Genomic DNA, 16,389 nt, shown 5'->3' on the forward strand with positions numbered 1-16,389 from the left:
TGTGTGTTTTAAAATGGACAGAGTGAGTGAGTATTTATAGAAGAGTTGCGACGGGTTTTGGTTAAACCGTCGCTAATAGCGACGGTTTATTAATGACCCGTCGGCAATTTATAATTTGCGACAGTGTTTTCTCAACCGTCGCTAAGCGACGGTTTGGCCTACAACCGTCGCTATATATAGCGACGGTTGTAGGCCAAACCGTCGCTTAGCGACGGTTGAGAAAACACCGTCGCGAAAATTAGCGACGGTGTAATAATAACCGTCGCTAAGTAAAAATATGCGACGGATTTATTTAAAACTGTCGCTAAATATAGCGACAGATATTATACCGTCGCTATATATAGCGACGGTTGTAGGCCAAACCATCGCTATTTTTATATTTGCGACGGTTTACATAAAACCGTCGCTAACTATAGCGACGGTTTCAGCAAAACCGTAGCTAAATACGTTTTACATCATCTTTTCCACAACAGTTTAAGAAAACCGATGTCAATTGTCAAAAAAAACACGCTAATAGACAACGTTTCTATAAACCGTTGTCTTTGACCCTAAAAAACGCTCAAAAGACAATGGTTTTACAAAACCGTTGTCATTGACCCTAAAAACCGTTGTCTTTGACCCTAAAAAACGCTTTGACACCTAAAAGACAACGGTTTTTGTTTAAAAAACACACCTACGACAACGGTTTTCACTAAAACCGTTGTCAAAAAGCCTACGACAACGGTTTTTACTAATCGTTGTCGTAGGTGTGTTGTTGATGTTGATTTTTCTTGTAGTGGACAGGTTTCGAGCAGGACAATAATCTGATGAGCAGTTACAGAAGTGGAGATAGAGGAATGAGTCTAAGGGGCTGAGATTGTATTTTTTGGAGGATGGCATAGTTCGATACCGTAACCGACTGTGGGTTCCTAGCCGTAATTCGCTGAGAAAAGAGATTATGAGGGAAGCACACAACACCCCGTACTCTATTCACCCAAGAAGTACGAAGATGTACAAGGATCTGCAAACCTTGTACTTGTGGCAGGGCATGAAGCGAGATATTTTGCATTTCGTGTTTGAGTGTTTGACGTGTCAGCAGGTTAAGACAGAACATCAGAGACCTGCAGGAAAGCTGAGACCGCTCACGTTTGATGTTATGTCAACAATTAGGCAAAAATAGTTTGGACTTAAAAACTAATGCATCAAAATCAAGTTTTGAATATTTAAAGGATCAAAACTCAAAATGAAACAAGTTAATGAACCAAAATAAGTTATTTTTAAAATATATTATGAATAAATTATCTCGTAATTTTATCCCTTAATTTGTAATTTATTATTTACTAGACTAGTCTCTAAAATGAGCTTTATACACATCAAGAAGTTTTAGTTTGACAAGCGCACGTAGTATTTGCTTCTTGTTTTTATTTTCATTTTTGACTTTTTGGGACAAAATTATTGCAACTAATGTCGTGTTTCTATTTAATTGACTAAGTTTCTTAGAACAGCTGATAAAAGTTCTGAAAATTTGTATGATAAATTTTTTATAATATGATAACGTTATTTAAAAAAATATGGGTCTCACAAACTGATTTTTAGGATCTTGCTTTAAAAATTTAAAATACCAAAATTAATATCCTCATAAAAATTATTATATTTCAAAAATATATCCCACTTAATAAAAATATATTTCGAAAAAAATATGTATTATTATGGTTTGATTTTTTTTTTTTACAATTATGATAAGAAAAAATAACTTATAATATCATAAAGACCAACATTTTAAAGTTAAATCAAATACCGTCAAATTTTCATTTTATTTCCCAAAATTTACCTACATACAAGGGTCAAATTAATAAAGGAGATGCGAAAAGAAGCGCTCTAAATTATATATTATATATTTCTTTAAAGTTGAAGACTAACTATCTAGGGCAGGCTAATTGACGTTTGTCGGCAGCTAATGATCTCTCATATATTGGTACTTACAGTGCTTTCTCTTCACATTCCTTCCACTCTAGAGCGAATCTAGCGAAAGTGAATAGAGATGGATTTCATTTTCAATGTTTTTTATTAATATTTTTAAAAATATATTTTGGTCAAACATGCACGCGTGAAAGAAATACTGAGATAATAGACTTTTAGGAAAACTCTGGAACATAAAAATGATAATGCTATGTTGTATGATCTGGTTGGCTGGATGCTATACAAAAAGACTTTAGATCTTAAATGGTATGAGGAATACTTTCTGGGACAATTTTCGATAGTAAATACTAAAATGGGTCTATAAGTTGATACAAGACATCACCAGCAATAATGCATCTCCCTCCCCAAATTCATTGGCCTAACACCCCGGCTTATTGGAACCTAAGTAGGCACAACCTCTCATGTCCACACGTCGTTTAGTGTGGGGCTTATTAGCTAAGAGATATAATTTTTGGTCGTGTGATAAGCGTTTGATCAGAACAATATACAAAAATTACATTCTAATAGGAAAATAAAACAAATGTGATTCTATAAGTTGCTCTATTTCGGCTTTTGGTTTTCTAATTTGTAAAATTTTGTTCATAGTGCCATAAATTGGTTTCTTTTACACCTTTTAGTTTATATTTTTTTCAATAGAAAACCGATGTGTTGATATATTCGGCAGCATGTCAATGAGTAACATTAATTCAGGAAAAAAGTTTATTTTGACTGACTATAGAAAAAGAGTAATGCTATATGTACAACCAAATTCATACAACAATTCTTACAAAACAAAAAATTCAATACAAAAATACCATTTATCAAAATCTCACGATAAATTTAACACAAAATATCACGAAATAATAACAAAATCTCGCGATATAATTGCAAAATATCATCATATAATTGTTGCAAATATCGTTGTACGGTATTTTGGTTGTACCTGTAGTATTATTCATAAGAAAAAAAATCTATATATGCTCTCTTATATAAGACATTGAATTTGTAAGGAATCTTAATTCACGGCCACGAAAAATAAACTAAACCCTTGATTTAGCTATAAATTTCTTGACGGCACCACATTATCCGCCAAGGAAATAATAAAAAACATTATCCATTTCCAAATATTCGAAACCCCTTTTCATTCCAACAACCAGTGAAGAATAACAATGGGAAAAAAAAGAGAGAAGAAAACAAAGAAAGAATTAATTCCATTTCTAGTTATTCGTATCCTCAAGGCCCGATCGAAATTCCATTTGTTCTGAAGAGATCAATCTTAAAACTTTCGAACACATATGATACCTGGTTAATTAAGTGAAAATCAATGTTTCCCAGATGATAATGCAAAAGCCAGACAGTATACACACGTATCACCACAGATTCTTCTTACAGAGAAGATTCGGGTTACCCAGTTTCATTTTTCATGTTTAAATCTCTCTCAAATTGTGAACAACTAAATATTTGACTGAATTTCTATTTATTTGTTATTGGTAGTGGCGAAATAGTGGAGTCTTTTTTGGATTTTTCTTCTGTGCGTGTGGTAGTGTGTGAAAATGGCTACTGTAGAAGGAAAAAATAAAATACAGAACAGTGAAAAGGAGGTACCACAATCACTGTAATCACCTTCTTAGCTGTAATTTATTAATATTTTTTTATCTTTTAGTTGATGTACATGTATCAAGAACGTCGTATCTATATTGTATGTATATATATACAAACCCTATATAAAAATATGGAGATAAATATATATATATACATATATATACACTGATGAAAAAGGAGCTTTATATTACATTGATGGGTGAAGCAGATGAAACAGAGAGATGGGTCCATTGTACTCTACAAAAATTCAAAACCTTTTCTCTGTAAGGACACGATCCGGGTCTGCCGCTTCATCCACCGTTGTCCCCCACCACTTTTTTTTCTTACCATTCCATCTTTTCTCTCTGATCCCTTAAACCCTCTTCTCTCTCTCTCTTTCAAGAAACGAGCGCTGCGTGTGCTGTTTGAGATTCTTTTTGCCTTCTTCTACATGGAAGATCAATACGGGATGGCGGATCTAGGGCAGTACATGAGTGGGAGGTCTTTATTTCCGCCTATCCCGCCGCGTCAAGACTCGCTTTCGGGCCACAGGGGTTCGACCCCACAGTACCCGTATGGGATGATCATGTTTCGGTCGGATAACACTGCGACTGCTTCTGTTCCTATAGGTGATAACACCACTTGTGCAGGCGGTACTGCAGCTTCCGCCATCGACGCCGCTGCGGGTGACGGTTTAAGTCGGATAGATGGTGGTGGAGATAGTGTGGCGGGGAGGTGGCCGAGGCAGGAGACGCTTACTCTTCTAGAGATCAGATCGAGGCTTGATTCCAAGTTTAAGGAGGCCAATCAAAAGGGTCCCTTATGGGACGAGGTTTCGAGGTTTGTATGTACTTGCGATGATCATATTTATATACTACAATTTTCTTGTTCCAGTTAACCTAATTTCTAGGTTTTTGGAAAATCAAATTTTTTGAAGAAACAAAGCCTACAACAACATAAATGAAGTTAAAAGCTTCCAGTCATCCTAATTATTTCACAAATTTTCTTGAATTCATGAACTTTAATCATCTGTGCCACAATCTACAGTACTTGGAAGATTCTTTTTATGCTTAAATTCTTGCTGTTATCAGAGATTGAATCAACTTAAAATCCCGTTTTATTAGTATATTTTTTGATTAAATAATCTCTTTTCTTGTTTCAGAAAATGACACAGAAAAATTAATTCCAACTTCAGTTCAAGCGTCAGTTGGTTTTTATTATAAGCCTCTTTCCTCTGAGGCCACCTTACAGTCCCATCTGTCAACAGCCAAACCTTTTCAGTTAATTTTAGGCATTATTTTTCAGTACTTCTCGCGTGCAACAAAAGACAATCTGTAATCTTTTGGATTCTTTGGAGTAAACATAAAAAGTTTTCATGGATTTTTACAACTTTTAATTTGAATAGTCATATATTTTCCAAATTTATTTCGTCTGATACTGAATTGAATGATTATATTAGATCACATATTCTCAGCAAAATCGTCATCATATGAAACTTTCTGGCTACACATTTCCTAGAACTCTCGTGTTCCTTTTGTAGTTTCGAAATTTTTCTGATGGATAAATTTTTGAGGTTTCTTTTTGTTTAATTTTAGGATAATGTCTGAGGAACATGCATATCAGAGAAGTAGCAAGAAATGCCGAGAGAAATTCGAGAATTTGTACAAATATTACAAAAAGACGAAAGAAGGGAAAGCAGGAAGGCAAGATGGGAAGCATTACAGGTTTTTCAGACAACTCGAAGCTCTTTATGGTGAAACTAATAATTCAGCTGCCGTTTCCGAAACCCATTTCAATAGTGGAGGTTTTAATCCCAATGCTTTGAAAATAAGTACTTCATCAGATAATAATCAAGAATCGTATCCATGTTTTAAGTCCTCTGATACTAGCCTTAGTCTCTCAAATTCTTGTGATTTTGATCCTACTTCATCAGATGATAGTGAAAACGATCCTGGGACAGATGACGATAATCAAAACATGAGAAAAAGAAGAGGGAAAAGGGGTTGGAAAGTTAAGATTAAAGATTTTATCGATACACAGATGAAGAAACTGATGGATAAACAAGAAGCCTGGATGGAGAAAATGATGAAAACTATTGAAGATAGGGAGAAAGAAACGATTCAAAGACAGGAAGAATGGAGAAAACAAGATGCAGAAAGAATGGAAAGAGAGCGCAATTTATGGGCCAGCGAAAGAGCTTGGATTGAAGCTAGGGATGTTTCTTTAATGGATACTTTGCACAAAATGGCTCGAAAAGAACCGAGGGCTTCGCCGCAAGAGGAGATGATGTTGATGGATATTCGAAGCCTAAACGAAAATTACCATAACGATAATGGTAGTGAAACAATAACCAATTCGCTTAAATGCAACGTTTTCTGGCCAGAATGTGAAATTTCAAGATTGATTCAACTAAGAAATGGGATGGAATCAAAGTTTCAGCAAAGTGGGATCTCTGAAGAGGTTCTATGGGACGAAATAACCACAAAAATGGCTTTTTCTGGATATGACAAGAGTGGTCTATGCTGCAGAGAAAAATGGGAAAGCATCAACAATAATGTACTGAAATGTAAGAAGAAAAGAAAGGAGAACTCAAGAATCTGTAGTTATTATCAAAATTATGGGTCCTTGTGCAATCTAGGAGGAGGATCATATTGTTATAATACTGAACTTAATTGGAACAATAATTTGCCCGTAGCGGCAAATAATACTGGCAACGGAATAAGCGACACTTGCCTTAGGTACAATGTGGGAGATCTGTATGGGAGAATTGTGGACTGAAATTCAAGAAAGGGTTTAAATTATTCAAAGAAATACGCAGAAGTATTATTTCTGCTGTATTTTTAGCATGTGGTGATATCATTTAACTTAGTGTCCTTAGTGATATATTACTTTCCAGTTGAAATCCCGTGAATTAGTATGGATAATATTTGTGGAGAATGATTAACATATGATTGGTTGTGTTGAGATAGAATTAAAGTTACAACATAAACTTCTCAAATTTTTGTGTTAGTAATTGTATGTGTGAGGATTTAGTCCAATTTATATGTGTGACTAATTGTATGTGTGAGGATTTAGTCCATTACAATATATGCTTTTCAAATGTATCCTCACACATAGGGGTTAGCTCTCACTAAACTTGTAATGTCTAAGAAATTCGAGCTACGTAACCTGACTGTATGCAATCTAGGATTTTATTAAAATATGTGTTTAATTATTTTATTGCATGGGTTATGTGTTGTAAAGCATGATTTTTAAAAGTTTCATTCATAAGGGCTTTTAGTAGTTTTCGCGTTCGATCGAGGAACGGAGACCAGAGATAATAAAGAAAAATATTTTTATTAAATTATTATTTTTAATTATTTAATTTGTGGTGTAATTAAAGGAGAATTTTGAAAATGGGCATTGGTGGAGTATTTTTACTTGCCGGTCATATTTTAAACCGATACGTAAATTTTAGCGAGTCGGATGACTTTTTGAGAGTTCGGGCAATATTTTTGTAGAGCCCAAATTCAGTACACGTAAAACCCATGCAATCATTTAATTGTTAAAGCATTTATTTAATTTTAAAATGAGTCTTAGTGGTGCATTAATTATTTAAATGCATTGTTTTAAATTATTTATGTTATGGGATGCACGTTAAAATATTTTCTCGAATTTCATGTCTTAGGCGATTATTCGAGGCGGGATCGAGGGAAAGAGACCGGTGACGATTTTGGAAATTTCTAAATGTGGTATTTTATTTTTAAGTTAAAGTTGGGGTATATTAATTAATTTATTAAGTTTCACCATTTTAAAGCCTAAGTTATGTATTTAGTGAGTAATTAGAATTTTAAAACTTTAAAAGTTTGCTTTGTGCATTTTATTTTGTTAAAAGGAGAATTTTACAAAATTAGTGTGTATTTTATTTCAAATAAAGGAATTGTTGAGTTAGTGTTTGATTACCTTTTAATTAGTGGTTAATCTATTATTAAGCAATTTATTTCCCTAATTTCACCACTAACTCACGTTAGACACACATACACTTACACATTTTTACACACCAAACCGTAAAACACATACACACATATTTAGATTTTTATTTTTTTTAAAAGAGCAAAACCTAGGGTTCTTGAGAGAAAAGCAGCCGCCCCTTTCCTTCGATATTTCCAGCAAGTTTTCGGTGATTTTATTGCAATAAAATCGCTCCACGATCGTCCCGGATCAAGCCTCGCACCATCTCCGCTTCGGTGTCGCCGTATCGTGAGTTTTTCATATCAAAAGGCAAGTATATTCTATTTTTCCTGCGTCGATCATGTCATAGTATGTGTTGCAATGTTTTTATGCATAAAAATATTTGTGTGATGTGTAGAAGTTTGAGCAATTATGTTTGGATTACTTTTGAAACCATTTTTGAGATCTCAAATCATGTTTTTGCTATTTTTTAAAAACTACGATTTTTCGATCAAGAATTTGGGAAACTTTCACATATGAAACGTAGAACTTTTGGATACCTTCGATTTGATATAAAATTCGAATTATTTGGATAAAAATTGAGTGAGTTATGACCGTTTTCGTGGGACTGCTCAAACTGCGTTTTCTGAAAAATTATGTTATTGATGTGTTCTTGAAGTTTTATTGTTGCAGGCTTCGTTGGGGAGCGACGGGTGATCATTGCTGCGTTTAGGTATATCAAAAATGATGTTGGGTTGATTATTGGTGTTTGTTTCGTGTCGTTAGGCATTTGATTGAATTAAAAGTCGTACAACTTGTTTTGGTGTCGAATGTCGTATTCACGGATTTGGGTTGCGTTGTTCGTAAGGCGTAGTTGTTTTGGGGTGTTTGTAGGGGCTTGAGTCATTGCCATAGCGTCCTAGGATGGGTCTCGAGGTGTCGTTTCATGATCGGGATGATCGAGTTAGGGAGATTAAGTCACAAGCATGGGATTTCTCGTTGGTGCGTCCCTCCCGCAGGTACACGAACCCCCGTGCCCATGTTTCCTTCGAAGTGTCAACATACAGAGCCTACACGGACCCTTTGACGGACCCTGACGCGGATCCAAGCACGGGGTCCGTGTACTTCACGTTTTGGGAAAATTTTATTGTTTGCTTTGGGGTTTCATGTCATGGTTTAGTACGATAGTTAAACGAGGTCAAGTCCCCAGTAATCTATAATATCATAAGCTATCTATTTGATTTAGTGGTGAGCACGAATACCTACGTCTAAGATTATGCAAATTAAGGGTTTGAAATTCATGTTAGTATGTGCAGCAGTGGCCCCAAGAGAGATCCAACGAATCCCTCAACACCAAGTAAGTATGTTCGACATGCAAAGAAAATAATTTTAGGTTTTTTTGAGATATGCTAAATGTCTTGTGACCAAATTATGTATGGGATTGAAAAGCGGTAAAGTATGACTAGGGACCAATCCACCCCATTAAATTATGAACGGGTTTAGATCAGGATTGGAAAGCGGTAAAGTATGACCAGGGACCAATCCACCCGTTAAATTATGAACGAGAATCTCATGTACGTGGCAGTAGATCTTCCCTGTCAGCCCAGTACTGTGGTTTAGTCTGATCAGACGTTTTATGTATGGGTCACTTGCTTTGAAACATGCCTCTACGCAAAATGATGAAGTTTAAGTATGTTCAAGTATGTACAAGTATGCAAGCATGTTTAAGAAAAGTTTTACGTTATAGCACGTCTATGTTATGTATGTAAGTTCGGGCTTTTATACGCATGTTGAAGTTCCAGTATGTATGTCCTATTTTAAAGCTGCATGTGATTTTATTATGTAGTACTCGTTATTTCCAGTTTATACTTTTTGAGTCTTTAGAACTCACTAGACCTTGATCGATACAGGTGAGGATGCATTTGAGGAGATGAGGGGTGAGGACTGGTGAGCTGGCTTGGACTAAGCGGGAGGCTAAACCCGAGAACCTCCATATTTTAAGAATTTATGAAATGTCAAATACTCTGATTTATGTTACTGGTTATGAGATTTTAATCAAATATTTTTGGCAAACTTTATTTTTAGATCTTTTGTTACGACCACTTTTGGGACGTACTGTTTATCTTATCAAATTTTGAAGGTTCGCGATTTTTTTATGAAATTTTTTATTTTTCTGCAAATTTTAAGTAGTAAAAAGTACGGTACGTTACAATTTTCACAAACGTACCTAAACGTAATATTTTTCTGGAGTGTTATTGTGTTTGATGAGATTATTTTATTGCTTAATGAGCCTAAAATCATTTTAACCCCTTTAATTTTAATTAAAGGCCCATTAACACTTAATATTATAACTTAAACTCATTAAACCCTAAACCTAATTTATACTTGTTGTCCGCCCCTCCACCATTCAGCAACAACACCTTCTCGAAAAAAATTCAGCATCCCTTCAAGTTTCTCTCTAGTTTTTCAAAGAAATCCCTCCTCGCGTCTCTGGTGCAAGTTCTACACATATATCTCAAGATTTTCGAGCGTAATAACGGAAAAGCACACCCTAAATCTCTATTTTCTCGTAATTCACGCTAATATACGTTGATGTGCGTGTGTTTGTAAGAGGAATGCATAATTTTTTTTATGTTGAATCGTTTATGCATCGTTTGGTCACGAAATATACATTCGTTGACATGTAACTCACAGTTTTTGTTGTTGTTGTGTAAGGGACTGCCGATTTGTGATGCTAGGAGGCTGAACATGTCGAAGGTTAAGGTAACTAAGTGCTGGAGTCGAGGGTTGGTTGAACCTTGGTGAGGGCCGATCGAACCTAGGGTATTTATGGAGGTTGCAGCTAGATCGAGCTTGGGTAATAGGACCGGCTTTTGGGAAGTCGAACCGAGCCACGGTGTAGTCCTAAGTTGGTTGAGATGTGGTCTAGGAAGGCTCAAGTGTGACTGGTCATGTTTTAGGGGTCGGTCGATGCGCTTGTACCGAGTAGGGTCGAGATTGGCTTGTTTTCTTTTGAATCGCGTGGGACGGTTTTCATGGACAGTATGCGTGGCTAGGGTTGGTCCAGTAGGGCTTCCTTGGCTTGATCTTGGCCCTAGCTAGGTAGCATTGGTTCAAGACTGGTTCGGGTTGGTTATGTCTAGGATCGATAATTTGAAGGTTTAGCGCGCTAGGGTTTTCGGTGCTTGTGTGCTGAAAAATTCCAGCATTTGTTCGGTCTTTTCCGAGGGTCTAAGGTTGTCTGAAATAAGTTGTTTAAGTGCAGGTCATGTAGGTTCGAGTCATGGTTTAAATTGGGAAAAGTTTGGTTGAATTTCGAATTGATTCGGGTTAAAACCGGGACCCCGATACAAGTTTTAAAACGAATCGTATAAGTTATGAAACAGGCTCGTGGTTACATATAGGAAACAATTTCAATTATTTTTTGAGGTGTTTTAAGGAGTTTGGTTGGCTTCGGGTCGAAATTTTGAAGTCCAGGGGTATAATGGTCAATTAGGCTTTCAGGGGCAAAATGGTCATTTTGCACCCGGGTTGAGTTAGTAGTTCCGGCAGCGCTCTGTTCATAAATTACATGTTTTAAATGTATGTGTTAACACGAACATGAATTTTTATGGAAATATGAAAAATACGATGCATGCTTGATTTTAAGAAAATTTACGTATATGCATGATTTTTATAATTGATGAATATATTGACATGTTTTGAAGGATGAGAGTTGGTTGTGACTAATACGAACACGAACTTGTAAGTCCAAGGCTCAGTGGATGGGTAAAACTGTCGCTGATGTCTCCGCCGCCGGGTACCACAGTTATACGTAAATGGATCCATCGAATAGAGCTGATACGAAAATAACAACTAATGTTCTGAATTCAAATAAAGAAAATGAACAAGTATATGATGATATGATTGAGACATTTTTGGACACGTTATGCTTTGACACGATATGTTTACATTCATATTTTTAAGATCATGAAATGTATGTTTATTATAGTATTTTTCATTGTTGCATGTTATGTATAAGTATTTCTTATAACGAATCAGGTGTATTGAGTCTTTAGACTCATTTTGTGTGAATGATGCAGGTGAGCATATTGATGAGGAGATTGGAGGCTCCGAATACTAAGTAAGCGGGGCTGGATGTGCGCACGCTAACCCGAGGACCATGTTTTTCTGCACATATGTTTAAAAGTTAGGAGAGATCATTGATATTTTCGTACATTTTTCGTTTTTACATGTTGATGGTTTTTCAGGATTTTTACATGTTTCACTTTTGAATTATTTTACACGACAGTCTAGGGTTGACGATTTTTCTTATTTTTAACGGCAATATTTTTATGGATAGTGGAATAATTTTATTTTAAAATGTGTGATTTACATTTGTTATTGCATGCATGCATAAAATGTATTTTTCGAGATTTAGTTTACAAAAAAAAATAAAAAATTTCATAGTAGTATTTTAAGTAGTAGACGTTTCAAAACTAATATATATATTCAGACTTTCCTTCTTGGACTTGCTCTCATTCTAGCGTATTTTTCTTGTATAATATATCCATGCTTTTAATCTTTACCAAAACGTTTATTTGATCTTCAAAGTGTTGCATTTATGGCCTCCAAGAAAAATATAGACGCTAGATACACGAATATGATCATTCGAAAAGTTTTTATATTGTTTCTGATATTAAAACAGTCATATTTGATTTGCTAATGACTTTTTAGTATCGGGCTGGTGGTTGGACTTCTGGAATGGTCATGTCGGATTTTGCAACGAGACTTCCGGTGATGTCCGGTCGGATTTTGAGCGACTGGAGTTTGATCCAAGTGTAGATGGTCTATTCTCTTGATTAAAATTCTTGATTCGTAAATTTTTAGGCACGATGGTGAACATAAAAGTTGTAGCCTTTTGAAGTATCCGTGAATTCCAGATGGATATTGCGGTGTTCAGTTAGCATAGATAACATCCAAACTAACATGATTGGTCTGAGATAAGACTTGTAGAGAATTAAACTGGCTTTCCAACCGTTTTACCCATTGGTTTTCCAGCTTGATATTGAAGCCATTATTGCGCCTAGATAACATCCGAACTGGTCAAGCTAGCTTGAAACATGACTTTAAAAAACCAAGTTTCAATTTAGCTATTTTTCCCGTCGGTCATTTTGCTCACCAAGCTTTGATATATTATCAAACTACGCCAGCTTGCCGGATTTTCCAACTTGACTAAATTCGAGTTCTATCATCTCAAATCTTCCAACTTGACATCTAGCTATATCACACACGATTGAGTAAATATGTTAGAAACACAATAAAAAGTTTTGTTAATATTAAAATCAAGATTACTAGCATTTCTGCAACCCATCAACTTCCCCTTTTTATGATCACAAAACTTGGATAAAAATGATAATTTTATGTAACATATTTGAGCACTTGTTGCAATCGAATTAGAGTTTAAATGGTGATGAATAAAATCTTTTAAAAATGTTCTAAACTTGAGCTATAATAACTCGTTTTTTAAATGTTCAAAAATGAACCGATCACTAAGAAATTAAATCGATTTTATTTTTATTACCAAGTGGAATAAACTCAAAATAATCCTTCTAAAATTCGATCAACTATTTCGTAATACATTTAAAAGAAATGCAAGTTGAAATAATAAAAATTGTTTGGTTGAAATACTTTATCAAACACTTTGTATGCAATATTTTGGTACTTGAATATGCATAAATTGTTTAAAAAATGCATCTAAAAACAACAACAATTAAATGCAATGAAATAAAGAGAAAAATTAGTTTATGGATGTTCGGAGATTAAAAATCCTACATCAAACCCTTCTTCCACATAGGAATGATCCTAGCACACTCTTGATTGTAGGCCACAATCTCAAATTCTGCATAATATTTAAAATCTCTTATTCGAAGACTACAAACATAATCTTTTACGTCTTTGTGTAGAATATCACCCAATTTTTCTTTGAAGCTCAACTTTCAAGTATATGTGCGAGTGATCACTACAAGAAAAAAGGCCTACGACGACGGTTTTTTTCCGTTGTCGTAGGCCTTTTAAAACCGTTGTTAGAAGCCTTGTGGTTAAAGAGGGTATGCTCAAAGACAACGGTGAAAAACCGTTGTCGTAGACGTCTAAAGACGAGGGTGAAAAACCGTTGTCGTAGGTATATAAAACCGTTGTTAAAGTTCATGTGGTTAAAGAATTCGTTAAAAGACAACGGTGGGAGAGTGTTGTGGTAGTTACAATTTGCGACGGTTTTTAAAAAACCGTCGCATATTAAATAGCGACGGACATCATCGTTAACCGTCGCTAAAATTAGCGACGGTCGAAATTTAAATTGTCGCTAAATAGCGACGGTTTCATACACCGTCGCTACATTTAGCGACAGTGTTTTAAAACTTCGTCGCTAATTTTAGCGACGGTTTTGTATGATTTCCGTCGCTAATTTATGCAGTAAAATAAAAAAAAATTCACTTTTAATATTTTAATAAATATAAAAAAAAACTTACAATCTAATATGCAAACTATATTTTTGATTTATCGTCGAAAATACTATATTTTTTATTTTAAAAATTTATTAAATTTTAAAGAGAAAATCGAAACTAAAATTGTGTAAGGGAGAAAAATTTTAAGTGTTGTGAAGTGGTATGGTAGAAAATGGACCGAGGGTTGGGATATTTATAGACAGTTTGCGACAGTTTTGACTTTAACCGTCGCAAATTGCGACGGTTAATTTTCTAACTGTCGCCGATTTAAATTTGCGACACTTTACAAGAACTGTCGCTATATTTAGCGACGGATATTAAAAAACCGTCGCTAAATATAGCGACTGTTAGGTATAAACCGTCGCTGATTTAAGATCAGCGACGGTATTACCAAAACTGTCGCTAACCGTCGCTAAATTTAACGGCAGTTATTGTAAAACCGTCGCTATATTTACATCGGCGACGGTTTTACTTTAAACCGTCGCTAAATTTTGCGACGGTTTCGCAAAATTTAAATTAGGGACAGTATAGTATAACCGTCGCTAATTTAGCGACAGATTTAACTTAAACGGTCGCAAAACCAGTTGAAACACAACGGTTTTTTATAAACTGTTGTCGTATCTAAAAAAAAAAGCTAATAGACAACAGTTTTAAAACCGTTGTCGTAGCTAAAAAAAACGCTCATAGACAACGGTTTTTAAAAACCGTTGTCGTAGTAAAAAATAAAACGCTCATAGACAACGGTTTTTAAAAACCGTTGTCGTAGATATATCAAAGACAACGGTTTTAAAGAAACTGTTGTCTTTGAGCGGATTTTTTTAGGCTACGACAACGGTTTTTATTAAAACCGTTGTTAAAGGTAAAAAGACAACGGTTATAATAAAAACCGTTGTCGTAGATGTGTTGTTAAAGTTAATTTTTCTTGTAGTGGATGGTGTCTGTGAGAAATTAATTTTGTAAATTAATCTCTCAAATATGTCATCACACACAAGGGATTGCTTTCACTAAGATAATATATTTATTTAGGCTTCCCTTCTTGGGCTGAATCTCATTCTAGCTTATTTTTCTTGTATAATTTGCTCATGCTTTTGATCTTCAACAAAAGCTTGTTTTTTTATCTTCGAAGTATTGTATTTATGTCCTCTAAGAAGGATATAGTTGTTAGATACAAGAATATGATTTTTTGGAAATGTTATGTACTATTTCTGACAATGAAATAGTCATATTCGACTTGCTGGACACTTTTTAATATCAGGTTGGCGGCTAGACTTCTGGAGCAGTCCGGTCAGCTTTTTGTGGCTAGACTTCCAGAGCAGTCCTATCCGATTTTGAGCAGCTGGAGTTTTCTGGAGCTGATGGAGTAGGATCTAAGTCTAACTTGTTTCTTTTCTTGGTTATAACTCTTGATTTTTTATTTTTGGGCAAAATAATGAACATAAAAGTTGTGTTTCTTTTTCTTAGCTTTTCACGGAATAAAAAATCATTCGATTCTATGTTTTTATGAGAAAGATATGCTCGAAATATCATAACTAACCAAGTCTAGTCAACAGCTGTATCTTTGTTATAGAACTAGAAATTTCATCATGATTTATCAACTTCTTAAGCTGTGAGTCAGACTTTCCCTTTGGAAGACGATTTGTATATCAATATCATAGCTTTCTAACGCATGTTGAAACATCAATTACAATAATATATATGAGAGATATGGTCAAAATATCATAACTGCCCAAGTCTAACCTTTTGTTGTATCTGCGATTTCCAGATGGAATTTTCGACGCCTAATTAGTGCAGATAATCCTAACTTACCTGGCTGGCTTGAAATATGACTTGAAGATAGTTGCATTGGATTTCCAACAATTTTGTCAGCTGGTCATTTGAAGAACTGGTTTGTGAAATATGAGAAAAATGCCAGAACTGGTCAAGTATACCGGCAGTTGTGAGTGTGTCAATTAGCATTATTTTACAACCACTATTTCGCCTGGATAAAATCCAAACTATGCGAGCCGGCCTGACATATGACTTGTAGAAAATTGATTTTCTGTTCATCCGTTTTGCCTACCGGTCATTTCGATCATTACGCTATGAGATATCATCGAAATGCATCAGCTCGCTAGATTTCCAACTTGACTAAATTCTAGTTATAGCATCTGAAATCTTTCAACTTGGCATCTAGCACATATACAATTGAGTAAATATGTTAAAAATAAAATAACAAGTTTTTCTAGTATCAAAATCAAAATCACTAGCATTTCTTTAACCCAACATGTTGCATGCTTTGTTTATCATTTGACAGTTGTATCAAGGGTTTAGAAAGTTGAAAAGATCGTCACTGGTATATGAATCCAATAATTTGGATTGGTTTTTCGTTTTGATATTTTTTTGGCCAAAATTCACTAACTTATTTGAATATTGTTTATCTGATATTGATACTATTCAACATAGCTCCTGCATCCAA

The 16,389-nt window shown here is 34.9% G+C and overlaps 1 protein-coding gene across 1 annotated transcript; it reads left to right on the forward strand.

The window, feature by feature from the left end:
* Positions 1 to 3,726: 3,726 nt before the first annotated feature.
* LOC140962519 (trihelix transcription factor PTL-like) lies at positions 3,727 to 6,504 on the forward strand. The gene is made up of 2 exons (XM_073421467.1): positions 3,727 to 4,359; positions 5,115 to 6,504. The coding sequence occupies exons 1-2, from the start codon at positions 3,749 to 3,751 to the stop codon at positions 6,295 to 6,297; spliced, it is 1,794 nt and encodes a 597-aa protein (XP_073277568.1). The 5' UTR covers positions 3,727 to 3,748; the 3' UTR covers positions 6,298 to 6,504.
* Positions 6,505 to 16,389: the final 9,885 nt, after the last annotated feature.

Source organism: Primulina huaijiensis, chromosome 17, assembly GCF_012295235.1.
Source record: "Primulina huaijiensis isolate GDHJ02 chromosome 17, ASM1229523v2, whole genome shotgun sequence".
Lineage (NCBI taxonomy): Eukaryota > Viridiplantae > Streptophyta > Magnoliopsida > Lamiales > Gesneriaceae > Primulina > Primulina huaijiensis.

What these genes read in the sequence shown, in the direction of transcription:
- LOC140962519 (XM_073421467.1), top strand. Translation starts at nt 3,749, where the DNA reads ATGAAACAGAGAGATGGGTCCATTGTACTCTACAAAAATTCAAAACCT. An exon ending in TTATGGGACGAGGTTTCGAG is followed by an intron (nt 4,360 to 5,114) that starts GTTTGTATGTAC and finishes GTTTAATTTTAG; the next exon opens with GATAATGTCTGAGGAACATG.